This window comes from Rhea pennata, chromosome 7 (genome assembly GCF_028389875.1).
Source record: "Rhea pennata isolate bPtePen1 chromosome 7, bPtePen1.pri, whole genome shotgun sequence".
Taxonomy (NCBI): Eukaryota; Metazoa; Chordata; class Aves; order Rheiformes; family Rheidae; genus Rhea; species Rhea pennata.
This window is the reverse complement of record NC_084669.1, coordinates 15,010,097-15,025,632: the sequence shown is the minus strand read 5'-3', so window position 1 is coordinate 15,025,632 and position 15,536 is coordinate 15,010,097. Positions and strand designations below refer to the sequence as shown.

The 15,536-nt window shown below is 56.1% G+C and overlaps 1 protein-coding gene across 1 annotated transcript; it reads right to left on the bottom strand.

The window, feature by feature from the left end:
- Positions 1-4,295: 4,295 nt before the first annotated feature.
- Positions 4,296-11,378, bottom strand: TLX1 (T cell leukemia homeobox 1). Its single transcript, XM_062580468.1, has 3 exons — positions 10,904-11,378; positions 8,809-9,010; positions 4,296-4,518 (listed from the first exon to the last, which is right to left on the bottom strand). Exons 1-3 carry the CDS (start codon positions 11,376-11,378, stop codon positions 4,296-4,298), a joined length of 900 nt encoding a protein of 299 aa, XP_062436452.1.
- Positions 11,379-15,536: the final 4,158 nt, after the last annotated feature.

Here is a 15,536-nt window from a genome sequence, read left to right as displayed (position 1 = left end):
GAACGATTTTCAGTTTTGTTGGTAAACTTGCATTTTCGTTCGGGTCCGGTACATACACATGACCACCCGCGCAGGCGAGGCACCGATGCTGCTGCAGGAGCAGTGTTTTGAACACCACAAGTGCCCTGCACGTGGGATAACGCAGCCCCCCAAAAGCTACATGCAGCCTTTGCAAAGCGCTTGCATAGACGCCTAGAGCAGGGCACGCACATGCTCGTGTGCCTACGCGCTCAGCCCTGCAAGGGCCCCGATTTCCTGACCCTTCTGGGGAAAAGGCACAAAACCCAGCTCCACGTAAGGCTCGGAGCTGGCCGTGCTGCTACGCAGATAAAACAACTGATACTCATTAGGGTGACTCCTGGGCTTAGCTAATTGGTTAAATGGGGCCAGACCTCGCAGTCTCTCATGCCCACATACCTCGCCGAAATGGGACCAAACCCAGACAACTGCAGGATGTCCAGCTGGGCTTTGTCTTCTCCGGCTCTGCACAGATGTTTCGTACTCCCTTTCCTCATGCAAGACTGTTCTCCACCCCCCCCCACCCTGATCTTTGCCTTCAGAAGCTCAGCACATCTATAGCCAAACAGGCATAGTCTGTTGGACTTGGTCACCCACAGCATTGCCAACGGTATTCACGCGTGCGACCATTACGTGCTCTCCTCCGAGGCATCTATACGCTCAGCTGCGTGTATCTCGGCAGGCTTTCCCCCTCTGCCTAAGCGCCCTCTGCCTTGCTCTGTATTTCCTAGATACAAGCAGGTAAACGGTGGGGAAAACAGTTTGTGCTAATGCTGATTTCACACCGGGGATCTGCTATATTTTGGGACAAATGGAAAGGGGGAAATGACTTTGAAAGCTTCTTAATGCAATTTTATTCCTGTTCCCAAATAGGTAAAACACAGAAAGTTAAATCAGCCTTCAACGTGGTATGGATGGCCCCAGGATATGTCCGAGGTGATGTCAGTCTACAAAACATATAATTATCTCTCATCATTTCACGTCGTTGCTTATTGATTTAATTCCAGCATATTTCAGACAATTTTTATTTTCTAGGTACAGACCATCATATAAATAACTGGAAGCATGTATGCAGATAACAAAAAAACTCCTGTTACCAAATCAATTTTAAGAATGAATTTAGGAGAAATGTTTTAATAGAAGTCTATTCCAAAAGCAATTGTTCCAGGAACAAGAGAGACCGGACAGTGACTTCTCTGGTTCCAGTATTACTTATATTATCATTTCATCTCAAGACTCCTTCCTTTTGTCTTTTTTATTAAAAAAAAAAAAAAAAAAAAAAAAAAAGGAAAGATTGATATGAAAAGGAGGAAGTCAACAATTTCTCGAACAAGGTATAGCTAAATATTGCATCTAAACACATACCCTTGAATGTGCATTATCATACATTCAACTTTGCTGGGAAACATTTTGGAATATGAAATGAATAATGTGGATATTATAAAATGGCTGTCTCAGAATTAAATTTTAAGATATTGATGTGTCGTAATAATAAAATAGAAAACACTTGTAATATCAACAGTGAGCACCGTGATCATTTTTCTTATTTTGTGGTTGGCGGTTTTCCTATGGAGAAGCCTTGAAAAGAAAAAATGTACACTTCAATAAACAGTAAACCATTAAAGATTTGTACACAGCATTCCCTCCTGAAGAATTAAGCCCTAAGCACAGCATTATCTTTGTAGCTGAAGTTGGACACATATTAAATAATTAGCTGAAACAGGTCCTAAAAAACTGTCTGTGGTATGAAGCAGAATTCAAACAAAAGACATTCATCAAATTTATCTTTTTAAAAAAAAAACGCGAGTAAATTTATTCTAGCTATTTTTTTAAGTAGTCAGATATCTTTGAAGAATATCTCCTAACCTGTGTTCGCTGCAATTTGCTTATTTTTCTGTGCTTTCTCTTTTTTGACTTCTTGCCTCTGCTTCTCTGCAGACGTCTGTGTTTACCTACATGCTGTACTGCAAGATGGGAAAATCCCAGACTACCACAAATTTTCGTCCCAGTCTTGCAATAATTACGTTGGAAAAAAAAAAAAAAAAAAAAAAAAAAAAAAAAAGTGCTATTCGTACTTGTATTTAAGAAACTCTCCGGCAGCGCTGCCTCGTCCGCGCGGAGGAGCGAGCGAGAGCTGCCCCGCGGGCGCCGGCTCCCGGCGCCGGCCGCCCCGACGGGCCGCGCTGCTTTACTGGGCTCGCCCCGACGTCGCCCCCGGCTCCCTGCAAGCACCCCGCGCCTGCCCCGCATTTCCAGTCCTCCTCAGCGCTGGAAGGAAATCCCGGCTTGAAGTCAGCGCCGCTTCCTTGCTCATAAACCTGGAGTCTCCCCCTAAGAAGCTGGTGGGAGTCTTCGCTCCGATTTGATTTTCCCCTGGCAAAAGCTCCTCCAGCTGGGGAAGATGATCTAGAATAAGGTTGAGCATGAACCAAGTCCCTGGAATAATTCCCTACAAGGCTATTTCTAAAATGTACGGTTGCCTTTTTTTTTTTTTTTTTTTTTTTAATAAAAGCTTTCTATATAAAGTTTCAGACACTAACGCTTCTAAGACCTCTTCCCTCCCTCCCCCCCCCCCCCCAGCCTAGGCAAGCACACAGGACCTCTCTCAGGAAATTATTCAACATGTGTTTAATGCTAAAGCCCCGAGCAATTCCTTCCCCACCTAGCAAGCCCAGCAGAAGTGCCTAGATTAAAGCAGGTGCTAAATGCACTGCTGGATTGAAGCCCGAAAATGTTTACAGGATCAGGGATTAAAATATATCAAATTATCTCTACAGCTTCCAAAGCCAAAGTGGACTCCAGCAAGATCAAATGGTGAAATAGTGAAAGCTTCAATATTGAGAGTTCTGATATGCTGTCTCCTCTCTGGGAGCTAATAGACTGGAAGAGCAAGGAATTAAATGATTTATTCAGTACCCTGGAGATTTTTTTTATTTTCTTGTTCGTTTCCACATAAATTACACAAGCACTTTATAAAATGAATACACATAAAACACCTTATAAGTGCATAACTTAAAAAAAAAAACAAATGAATGCCTTTAAAAATCTCACTGAAAATAGGTTTTCTAATTGCTTGTTTGTACCAGCTGCTTAAATTGGCAGTGCTGTTTTAGATTATAAGTAACTGAAAAATATATACTGTATATATAAGTATATATATATATATATATTCCTGTCATTTGCTATAAGAAGTGCTTTGTTTAATTGTGTTTCATTCCCTCAGTACAATTAAAGAAATGACTATGTTAAAATGGTTGAAAGTGAAATACACTTTCACTATCACAAACTGCCTTATAAACGAAAGGAGGTAAAATAAAATATTGGACAACATTTTGCAAATGGTGTGGAAATAACCCCATTGAAAGAAACTGCATTACCCCTGCAAACTGCCACCAAGGTCTTCTCATTATTAAAATATAAGCTGATCGGCATGGAGTCTGTGGTGGCCAGGGACAGTTTGGGCGCTTCATACAATTGAGATATCATATTTACCGTCCTCAGGAGTCTGTCAGTTCCTTCTCTTATCCCCCCCCCCCAAGAAAAAATTAATGAAAAAGGGGAGGAGACATTGCTAGGTGAGATCCGACGGGTTTGCATCTGTCATGAACAGAAATTACTGCTGGGAGAAAAAAAAAAAGCCAGGTTGTTTTCTCCATTTGTTGCGTCCCCGAACGGCTCCGGGGTGATGCCGAGGAGTCTTGGGCAGAAACATGTTTTCCAGGGAGCCTTGTTCTTCTCTTTCAAACCAGCAGTCTAATCCACTTATATGTATACACATATATGTGTGTGTGTGTGTGTATATATATGTATATATACGTGTGTAATTTTATTTTTATATATATATATATATATATATATGCACACACAGACGTGGACAAAGCCAGGCTTTGCACCGCCGCCAGCAGGACCCAAAGGAAGTTTTCTCCACGGTGAACGCCCCGCGGCCGCCTCAGTCGGGGCTCGGCTTTGTCTGGCAGCGCACGAGGAAGTTCACGGTCGGCACCGGAGACCTTCGGAAGAACAAAGGGGCCGGGCGGGAGGCAAGACACCGCCGCCGCACGGGTGATCCCGCGCGCCCAGACAGTTTGCTAGGTGTTTCTCCCTTCCCTTCCTCTCCCAGCGGAGGATCTCCCCAACCTCCTCCGCGTGGGACGCACGGGTGCCCAGGGGGCCGCAGGGCACCAGCCTTCCCTGGGGAGAACGCAGGCCACCGTGCTGCCTGCAGGGCACAGTCCCACGGCGGGTGGTGGGCACGCGCCACCGGGTCGGGGCAAGCCTCATTCGCAAGCGGAGGCGACGGTGGTGACGCTGGTGATCTTGGTGGAGTCGTCAGACCAGGGCTGGAGGTTCTGGAGGGCGAAGAGGGAGGAGTTGTGGACGCAGATGGGGTCTGCTTGGATGGGCTGGTTGATGGTTTTTTGGAAGGCCTCCTGCTGCAGCTGCATGAGGATGCGGTTTGCTTGCTGCCTCTCTGCCTCTCTCTCCTCTGCCGTCTGCCTCCTAGGAAGAAAAGGAAGATTTTTAGGATGGCCTGGGCTGGGGAAAGCAGAGGAGGGGCATCTCTGGAGAGAAAGGGCCATGTGCTGGGTGCTCAGGCCTGGAGGCCACCGGGAGAGGAAAGTAGGGGCCCCACATCTCCATGTGACGGGCAGCACAAACTGCAGCAAGACCTGTAAACAGGGAGCTGTGGCCCTCTTCCCAGCCCCTGCAGAAAAGACTCCGATCTTAACAAGCAAGGGGAGCAGAGGGAGAAGCAGCTTGTGGAGGTCACAGCCAAGCTGGGAACGGACCCACAGCTCCAGTTATTTTTCTGCCCATGGGAAAAACCCAAGCAGAACCCAGAATACACGAGGGTGTGAGATGCAACTGCAGAAGGATTTGACTCCCTGCAAGCACATTTGAGAGCCAGCAGCAAGACCTGAGGACACAACACCCTGTCGAGCAACACGGGACCAGGGACAGGTCTGCAGGCACCAGGCGAGGTTAGACACCATCAACTGATGGCGCTGCGCTGCTGGGAGGTGGGCAGTGTCACCCCGGCCACATGAGCAGAGGCTGTGGGATCCCCATGCCCTGTGCTCAGCACAGCGACCTCTTCTCCTGGACTACAGCAGCCAGCTGAGGAAAGCCTGGGTGAAGATAACAACATGCCCATGGCAGGCAGGACAAAAATCACACGTTTAAACTGCAAGCAAAACCCAGGCTAGACACTATAAACTAATTTTTAGCAGCAAGTACAATCAAAGAACAGAAGAAACTGGGCAGAGCAGGTGAGGAGAATTTTAAGAACAAATTGGGCACACGTCTGGCTGGAATTACATGGGCAGAACTGATCTTGCCAGGGCTAAGGGAGCCTCCAGAGGTCCTTTCCACCTCTGCTACAGTCCAAGCTCTGGATTTTCTGAGAAGAGAAGACAGGATAGAAATGACCTGAATATGCTTAATCCACAATGAAAATCCTGACCCTGCCATTGCCGGGCTGGTGGCTCATTCTGGAGGCTACTGTCACTTCTGCTTTTACTGGTGGACATTGCCAGGTGCCTCCAGTGAACTGCTGGGAAAGCCCAGGGGAAGCTCACAGTGCTGGTCCCAGCCTGACCCCCACCCCACCCCGCATCTTCCTTCGCTTACACCCCCAGGCCTGGCAGACGCTCTCCAGGCAGCTCGGTGGATCAGTGACAGGGGAAAACAGCAGGTTTTTAATTTAGTAACTCAGGGGGACGTGAGACGTCTCATCTTCTTTGGCTGCAGGGATTTGAAGTGGCAGCTCCGAGCTCAGCGGTGACATCTCCAAGCACGGGGCTGGGGCGGGGGGGGCCCTCGTCCCCGCCGGGGAGCGGTCGAGGCCTGCGCGTGGCTATTAGGCAGCGGGCCTCCGGGGAGCAAGGTCTCCGGTTGGGAAGCAGGTAGCTCTGGGCTCAGTCCCTGCTCTAATCACTGTCAGCATCTCCCGTCAGACATCCCGGGGAGGGGGGGGACTCCAAGCAGCCCCGGAGCGGCTCCGGCTCTGCAGCCATGAATATTTAACGACTCCCGGCACAATGGCGAGATGCTCCCGGGAGGAAGGAGGGAGCCCCGCAGCTGGGGCAGTCGGGCGCGCGGCAGCCGCGGGTGACCCGGTGGCCGCGGGACACTGCGCGGGGGGCTGACGAGAGCCCTGCGGGCTGGGGCTGGGCCCGCTGCCCGGCACAGCAGCCGTCAGTCCCTGCTCCTGGGCCTCCTCAGTGCTGGTGCCAGGCTGCCGGGGGGCCGCAGGGAGACGGGAAGCTGAGCACCAGGCTGGGGCAAGGCTCCCCAACGTGTCCCTGCAGCCCTGTTCCAAGCAGCAGGCTCCTTCATGAGTTCACTTCAGGCAGGGATTTGCAGGTTCAAACCCGCTTGGTCAGAGGAAGGAAGCAAGTCATGATGTCCTTGTCTCAAGCGAGTGCCCAGGTCCCGGGTAGAAGGGGGCAGGGATCAGGTCGGTGCTGGTGGGAGGCTCACACAGCCACCCCACTCCAACACAGAGGCCTGGGCAAGGAGACTCCAGGCAGAGGCAAGACGCCCCCATCCCTTCCCTACCTGCATTTATTTAAGCATTTAAATCCATCTAAGGACTTAAAATACCTCTCTATTCTTAGTTATTCCTCGTTGCCTAGCTTAGACTCCCCACACACACTCTGGGCTTCTCTGAGCCGTTCTTTCCAGCACCCAGCTCTCCAAGCACCGCATGGAGCCCAGTTACTCCAATTCAAGAGTCCAGATTTGGCTGAGCAGGGACTACTAGCAGCCAGGAGCGCCCATGCTCACCACCACAATGTCCAGGGATGCAAATACTGCAAACAGCAGAACTTACAAGCTTGCAACCCTCTGGCTCATGCTGGTGTGGATTCTCCCATGTCTAATACTATGGCTGAGGTCATGCTGCAGCCTTTCCCTTACAGTGAACCATTTACTTCTCTTTACTCAGCTATTTTTGTGAAATGTCTAAATAAGTTTGCATCCTCTGCTCCTCTGCCAAAGGGGCTGAACTTGGCCAACAGACTCAGATACTATTGACAGACAGAGGGAGATTCAGCCAAGTTGCATTTGCCTCACTTCCTTAGGAAACCAGGTTAGAAGACATAGCTGACCCCACTTTGCAGGCCATAGCAGGACTGTTCCTCCTTCTCCTCCAGGACTTTGCTCCTGACTAGCAGAAATCATTCTAGCCAGAGACTTCCTGGCATTGAGGGAGCAGCAGTTCATAGGGGTCCCTTGGAAAGGGCCCCCTGTGTGGGACTTGCCTACTCTCTTGGTTTCTGAGCTCCTTGTCCTCTTCCCCGACTCCTCTCCAACTTCAGCATCCCCAGACAATCACGGTCCCATCGGCCCTGGAGGAAAAACCCTGGGGAAGGTTCAAAGCCCCATTTCCCCCCTCCTTGAAGAAGCTGTAGAAGCAGCCAAGAGTAAGGCCTGAACTTTCAGATAACTTGCATAACACCCAGACTCGGCCTGTGTTTCCTGCTGAAGGATTCAACCCTTCATCCACTGGGTATCCAGCTGTGGAGGGGCCATGGCTGCACTTCTAGACCCTCTTTTCCTGCATGATTGGAGATCCTTGGTTTGGCTGCATGGGTCTCATCCAGTGAGCTCCCACCGAGGAAAAGCAGAAGGTGCCTCTCAGCATCCAGCCTGTACCAAAGCACTCAGCACTCAGCACCTTTTCCTGACCTGCTAAAGAAGCTGTCCCTTGCCCTAGTCTCCCTCTGCAGCATGCCTGGCCTAGGGATGCTCCCAGTGCTGGGAATGCCTCTATAGGGTTGCCCATAGAGGCACGGGGAGAGGCAGGCATAGCGATGGAGCCCAGGAACCCCCACATGAGCCCAGCCTCCTCTCCTCTCCCACCAGCCTTTATCCTCACATCCAGGAGAAGAAAAAAAAAAGTGCAAGAAGGAGAAGTAAACCCCACAGGGGTGAAAGCAATGTGTTACGCAGGGCCTGACACACCAGTATCGTGTGGGATCTGGCTCAGGCTACTTCTCCCCCTGCTCTCTGGTCCCCTCCAGTGCCAGCAAGTCCTGTAGCCACATGCTGCTGTCCAGGACAGCCGCAGCCCTAGGACAGCTATAGCCATTCCCACCACCTCCAAACTCACAGAGCACCAGCCCCACAGCACGACTCTACCAGGCAGTTGTTGCAGTGCCCCCCACACAGCTCCAGGCTGGAGCCATGCGCTTACAGCAGCCCCCCCAGGCACAGCCCCCCCCCCCACCCACTGCCCCCGCCAGAGGAGGCACAGGGGCCGCTGCCCCTGACCGCACACACCTCGCATACCTCCTGCACAGCCCGCTGCCTGCACACGCATGAATCCCGCACACTCACTGCGCATACGATACAGACCTGCTGCACACACATGTTCACATTGCGTGTGTGCATACCCACATGTGCACACACCCGTGCACTCACACAGCATTCACACACACTGAATGCACGCCGCATGCATGCACACTGCACACACACTCATGTGCACACACCCAGCATACATGCACACCCACGTGCTTGCACAGACACTGCACGATCACACACATGCACTGCATGAGTGAACATGCAGCCTGCACACAAACACATTCAGGCACACTGTGCACGCTCACACGCACATTTCCCTGCACGCATGCACACACAAGCTATGCACGACCAGAGGCACCCACACCCGGCCTACGGACACACACACACACCACACGCATGTTCCTGCCCAGCTCCCTGCACCCGTGCACACACATGCAAGCACACACTCACACGAACACTTCAAGCCCACCCCCCACCCCTCACCTCCACTTGGTGCGCCGGTTCTGGAACCAGGTCTTCACCTGGGCGTCCGTCATTTTGAGGGCCTTGGCCAGGGCAGCGCGCTCGGCTGAGGCCAGGTACTTCTGCCGGTGGAAGCGCTTCTCCAGCTCGCAGATCTGCAGGCGGGTGAAGGACGTGCGCGGCTTCTTCTTCTTGGGGGGGGTGCGGTTCTGGTAGGGGTGACCTATACGGCGTGTTACAGTGAAGGGTGAGAGGGCCACTGGGGGGGACACGGGAGGGGGGATGAGAGGCAAAGAAGCAAGCAGCAACACATCAGCAGAGGGGTCCGGCTCCCGGGGCGCTGGACTGGGGAAGCCTCCCGCTGCAAAGCCGCCGCTTTTCCCCCTCAGACGTGCACACAGCCCAGGCTGCTCCCGGGTGAGCGGCAGCACTGGGCTCACAGGGACCCCCCCCCCCGGGGCCAGCTACAGCCCCGCGATCCTGCCGGGCCGCGGGGACAGGCACCCCGTGGAAACCCACGGGACACCGCTGGGCTTTGCCATGGCCGGCGGCCGGGCTTGGCACCGGGAGAAAGGGGCTGGGGAGGGCCACGCTCGGAGCTGGGCCCTGCGGCGCAGCCCCAAGGTGTGGAAAAACAAGAGGCCCCAAGCAAGAGCGATTTCAAGCCGCTTTTGTAAAGAAACGAAAAAGCAAAGAGGAAACGCGGCAGAGCAGAGAGCTTCGCGGCGGGGTCGGGGGCAACGGTGCTCGTTGCAAATCCGCAGCCAGCTCGATCCCTTCCCGGGACACCGCTAAAATATCGTTGCGGGCGCAGAGCTGCAGCGGGCCGGGCCCGGCTTTGCCCCGCCGCCGCCCGCCCTCGCCCCGACCGGCAACGCCGGGCCGGTCCCGGCGCCTCCCGGGCCTGCTCGCTCGCAGCGCTCGGGCTGAAACACCTCCGTGCTTTTTGCAGACGAGAATCGTTTTAATTTTCCTTTTGGTGGGGCGATAGTCGCCACCGTTCTCGGCCCAAGCATTTCCAGCCCGAGAAATAACTTCCCGGGCTGGAAACGAGAATTAGATTTTCGGGTTTTTCTTCCGCCCCCCCTTTTCCTAGTGGGGAAAAAAAAATCGAGTAAAACTCGCTGTATTTCTTTCCACTGCTAGGCCGAGGAGATACTCTGAAAAAAAAAAAAAGGAAAAAAAAAGAAAAAAAAAAGAAAAGAAAAAAAAAGAAAACCGGGGGGGGGGGGGGGAGCGCTCAATGCCTTGCTGGGAAACGGTTCATTTTTACGCCCTTACTCGCTGTCCAAGCCAAGTGCGATCGGATCGAAATTAAACGTGAACTTGCAAAAATCGGCCTCGCTGCCGAGAAAAGGAACGATCAAGGCGCTGCCGCACCGGGGGGCTAATTTCTGCCTGTTACGATTTCGTTATATTTTTAGCCTCCTCGTTTGAGCTTTTGCTTTGTTGGCGCCGAAAGAAAATGCACCTGGAAAAGGCGGCGGGTCTGGTAAGCGGCTCCAGGCTGAGCTCGGCACGGGACTGCCTTAAGTGCGCTGCGGCTGCAAAAAGTCCGTTTTGGCGGGACTAAAACGGAGCTGAAATCGGCAGCGGGAGAACCGGGCACAACAGGAAAATCAACGGGGAAAACAGCCGTAAAAGCGCCCGGAGAAGGGCCGGCCGAAGGCTGCCAGAGCAGGCTGTTCCTAAAAATATCCCTGTATTTAAGGGGTAAACTTTGCCACGGGTTTTGCTCGGGTAGAGAGAGGGGGAGCCGTGCCCGGGAGCGGGCAGGAGCGATGGGAGTTTTCCGTCCCGTGTTCTCCGTGCCCGCCTTTCCCGGGCCGCGTTCAACTGCCGGCGAGGGAAAAGAAAACATAAAAAAAAAAAAAGAAAGAAAGAAAGAAAGAAAGAAAAAGAAAAAGAAATAAAAAGAAAACACGCATGTGGCGGTGACTGGATGTGCCCCATTTGCTTCCCCTTCTTGCTTCTGGCCTCCTCCGGGCCGCGCTTGCGGAGGGAGCCGGGCGGGAGGCAGGCGCCGGCGGGGTCCGGCTCTCCCCGTCGGGGGCCGCACCGGGAGAAGGGGAGCGGGAAGGGACGGGGAGGGGGGGGTCCAGGCGCCCCGACTCACCTGTGAACCTGTCTTTCGTGTACCGCCTGTTGCTCTCCATCCAGGGGAAGGTGAGCCCCGTGAGACTGTTCATGGCGTTCACCGCCGGCACGGCGGCGGCGGCGGAGAGGGGCTGGTGCACGCCGCCGGCCACGGGCCGGTGGGCCGGGACGCGGATCACGCCGCCGGCCGAGCTCAAGGTGTTGCCGTTCATGCTCACCGCCATGTTCACGTTGTAGGAGCCGGGCAGGGCGCCCATGCTGCAGGAGGTGCCGTTATAGGCGCCGGCCGCGCCGCCGCTCGCCCCGTAGCTGCCGGTCACGGTGTTGTAGGCGCTGCCCACGATGCAGCCCAGGCCGTACTCCGCCGAGTCCTGCAGCCGCGGGTGCGACACCATGCAGCTGCCCGGCTCCGACGTGTTGAGGATCTGGTCGATGCCGAAGCTGATGGGCTCGGCCTGGCCTTGGTGCAGGTGATGAGCCCCTATGTGATCCATGCTGCTCCCGGGCACCGCGCCCCGCCGAGGCGACACCGCCGAGCCCCGGGGCGCTCAGGCGGAACGGCACCGAGCCTCAGGGCACCGGGGTGCAGCAGCCGGGTCCACGCAGGACCCAGGCACACCAGACCCTCAGCCCCGAGGCACGACGCCGCTACACCAGCGCTACGCGCTCAGCGCCGAGGCGCAGCGGGGGCGCAGCCCGAGCCCAGCGCTCAACCCCCGAGCTGTAACACAGCCACGCGCGACGGCCCTCGGACACAGCCGGCACCCACGCCGAGCCGGGACACGCTCACCCGCGACCCCGCAGCCGCGCACACGCAGGTACCCGCTGCCGCCAGCCCGTGCCCGTGCCCGTGCCCGCGGCGGGCACAGGCGAGCCGGGAGCCCCGCGGTGCGGCGCGACGCGGAGCGGAGCGCGGCCGCGTGTGAGTGAGTGCGAGCGCCCCGCCGGCCTGTTTGCCTATCAATCACGCTACCCAAGGCCTGCTTCTCCCAGGCCCTCACACTCCATTGGCTGGATGCTGAAAGGAGCCGGGTGAATGACAGCAGAGAGGCACACGCAGGAAAAAAAAAAAAAAAAGCTAGTTTCTGCCCCAGCCCCTCCAAAAAAGCCACCTTATAAAGTCAGCGCGGCTGCGCTCGGTGCGCGCAGGGTAGCGCCGGGCCGTTTGGTTGGGCAAGGGAGTCGCTATCACTGAGTGTCTCCCGGTGCCCCGGTCCGGCGTGGCGTGGCATGGGGGGACACAGTGCGCCCCGGTGCCCACGCAAAGCCACGAGCGAGTGGAGCGGCAGGTACCGGGCGGCGGAGGGCCCCAGACAAAGGGTGAGGGGCGCCGCCGCCGCAGGGGCGGAAAGGTGTGGGAGTGTGTGTGTGTGTGTGTGGGGGGGGTATTTCGTCCTAAAGTTGGAGCCAGGGAGGGACAGGGCTGCCGGGGAAGGGGAGACCCTAATTCTCAGCCGCGGAGCCCTCGCTCCGCGCCGCGGCGGCGGCGGATTTCGGGCCCTCGGGAGGGCGCAGGGCCGCGATCCCCGCGGGCCCCAGCAGCAGTGGCTGAAGCGGGAGGGATCCGCTTGGGTTCAGCGGGAGAGGGAAAGGCCGGGGGCTCCCCGGGCAGCTCCGCCGGCAGCCGCGGGGTTGTGCCGCAGCCCTCCGGCCCGCTCCGGTGCACGGCGGCGGCCTGCGCAGCCGAGCTCTGCCCGGCCCCGGGCCGTGCCGCCCGGCCCCGGCCCCTCTCCCGGGGACCTGGGGGGAGCTGCCCCATGGGCATGTGCATGCCCCTAACCCCCGGGGGGCGGGTCTGGGAAGGCGGCCGACCCCCACTTCTCCCTACCCCCCCCAACCGGGGTGCCTCTGCCCCGGGGCAGCGGGGAGGCCCTGTAGGAGCCGCGCACTCCGCCAACCGCGGCTGGGAATGAAAAGGGGACCCGCTGCTCCCGGCCGCCGCCCGCTGTGTCCCCGCTCGGGGGTCTGCTGGCACCCGGGTCCCTGGACCGCCGCGGCCGCCTCCTTGCGCACGTACTCGCAGAGATTTTTTTTTTTTCGCTAAAAAAAATAAATTACAACAAATAAAAAGTTGACTGTCATGATGATTTTACTGCTGCGCTTCCTTCGGCCCTGGTGCCGCCGATGCACCCGCTCCGCGCAGCCCGGGCGGAGGGCAGCAGAGCCGGCGGGAAGCGGGGAAGGGCCGGCGCGGAAGGGCCGGCTCCTGCCGGGGCCGCGGCGCCCCGGGAGCGGCCCCCGCGCCGCCACCGACGGCTCTGCCCGGCGCCGCGCGAGCAGCTGCCCCTCCGGGCTCGTCCTCCGCCGGCACCGGGGCGCCGGGCTCGCCGCCGGGCCACCGCGGCCCCGGCGGCCCCTCGTCCCCCGGGGCTGGCTGGGGCCGGCCGGGCAGGTCCCTTCCTCCCGGGCTGGGGTCTGCGAAGCACCAGTCGTTTAACCCTAGGTACGAACACGCAAACACACCCACTCCTAGAGCCTCAAACGCTCTGGAAAAGCTGCACGCACTCACAAACAGCCTCACGCACTCGCTGAGGGACGTGCCGGGACACACTCCCACACCATCACACACTTACATTTATACGCACTTGTTCCCACATACGCACAATTCTCACACCCACAGACCTCCCAGCACACGCACTTGCACCCTCACACATGATGCATTCATGCACACACACGTGTTCTCGCTCACACCTTTGCACATGCATGCGTTCACACTCAAGCACACACGCGTTCACACTGGCACCTTCATGCACCCATGCATTCACACAGAAATGCATGTTAACACACACGCGTGTTCATATCCCCCAAACACACACATCACACAGCACTGCCTGCCCATCCCTGCCACCCCACAACCCCGCCAGGGACCCGCCATCCCTGCTGCACCCCCACTTGTCAGCACAACCCCGTGTGGGGATGCTCAGGGTGGGGGGACTCAGTGGGCTGGCAGCAGCTTACGGCCACCCCTCAGCCCAGTGCCCAGCGCAGCGCCCAGTGCCCGGCCAGCCTGCTCTCCCCCCACCACCCAGCCCTGCCTGCCCGCCGGGGTCGGGTTTCCCCCCTCCCTGTACCTGCCTCAGTTCTTGACTTCTGAACTCTTCAGGGAACTCACTGGCGCCAGCTCCATCAACCAAAGTCCTTGTGGTTAGGAGGAGCTGAGAGGGGAGGGAGGGAGTGAGGGCGGGGGCCGGCTGGGTTCGAGGGAGCTGCCTTCTGGCAGGGGGCCTTCTCAGCCCCGAGGGCCACAGCTGTCTTCATCCCTCTCTGGGGATGAGGCTGGGCCTCTTCTCCAGCTCCTTCCAACACAGGGAGCGTGGGACAGAATTTGTTTGCCAACCCCAAACACCTTCAGGCTGCCTTTGCAAGAAAGCAGCTGAGCATGCTCTGCTAGCCCTGCATGGCACTGCAGGGTTATGGGGTCTCTTGGTTTCAGTGAGCTCCAGCATCCAGGGGGGATCTAGCTTTGGAGCCTGGATGATGCCCCTTCTGCAGTAAATCATGCAGCCATCACACACTGCTTGTGACATTGCATGCACTGACCAAAGGCCCTGGTCAATGCACAGGTCTCTGCATGGTGGGCAAAGCTTTTGCCTTCCCTGCACCAGAGATCCCACAGTCTGAGCAGATGCTGAGGGCCCCGGAGGGACCAGCCCTGAGCAATCACAAGGTCACCACCACTGAGCCAGGCTGGATAATGAGGGTCACAAACCACCAGCTGCTAAGCCCAAGGTAGGGGCTTTCAGGCAATAAAATCTGCCAAAACAGAGACCACAGGTAAGCTCAATCAGGGTCTTTCTTTGCCAAGTGAGGACAAAGGAGAAGGGCAGGCAGAGCTGTGATCCCAACAGGGATTCAAGACTCCTGGAAGTCGATGGGAATTATTGATGGCTTTTGGAATGACACATATCCCCAGGATTCAATTCCTGCATGGCACAAGAAGAGACCTTTTCCACCTCCTTGTGCATCCTGCAAGCTGCAAAGGAGAGTAGGTGCTGAGATGGAGTGATCTGCAGAAATGTGTGAGCTCAATTTCCCCACTTCCCCACCAAGCTCTCCAACCAGGAGTAGGGAGGGTGGGGCACTTAGCCACTCAGGGACCACTCTGTATCTCTCTCCCCATGAGCTGCCTAAGGCTTTGCAGAGAAATCTTATGCTCTATGGCTTTCTTTCAGATGTGTACACAGGGATGTTATACTCTGAGCTCTTGTACAGTCTGGAGGACTATATCCTTCATCCCCAAAGCTGCCAAGGACCTTCAAAGCTGGATGAACTCAACAGTAAGAGCTCAGGCCCAGTAGAGATTTCATACAGACTCTATCAGCTTCACCACATCAGGAAGGGCTTTCACCCTGAGTGATTCACCTTGCATGCAGTGCTGGTAGTTCACTCACCAGGGCAGGTCAGCACCAGTCTTGATGCTTTTAGTTGGGTACGGGAAAGTTTACAAGGTTCAACACTCCAAGGTGCATCCGATAATCCTACAAATGACTGACCCAGGGCTGGGTGGCAGTGGTGCTCCAGGCTGCTCCTTGGAAGTAGATCTCGAGCCAGCCACCACCCACCTGCTGAGGGTCAGATTTATCCTGATTTGTCAGGACTCAAGATGTCAGTAACCCCAAAAAAATAATTAAAGTGTTCAAATATCTACCTAC

Excerpts from the sequence above, each read along its gene's own strand:
- TLX1 (XM_062580468.1), bottom strand. The coding sequence starts at position 11,378 with ATGGATCACATAGGGGCTCATCACCTGCACCAAGGCCAGGCCGAGCCC. Across the intron at positions 9,011-10,903 it reads CACGAAAGACAGGTTCACAG|GTCACCCCTACCAGAACCGC; the intron begins GTGAGTCGGGGC and ends CACGCCGTATAG. Across the intron at positions 4,519-8,808 it reads AACCGGCGCACCAAGTGGAG|GAGGCAGACGGCAGAGGAGA; the intron begins GTGAGGGGTGGG and ends TTTTCTTCCTAG.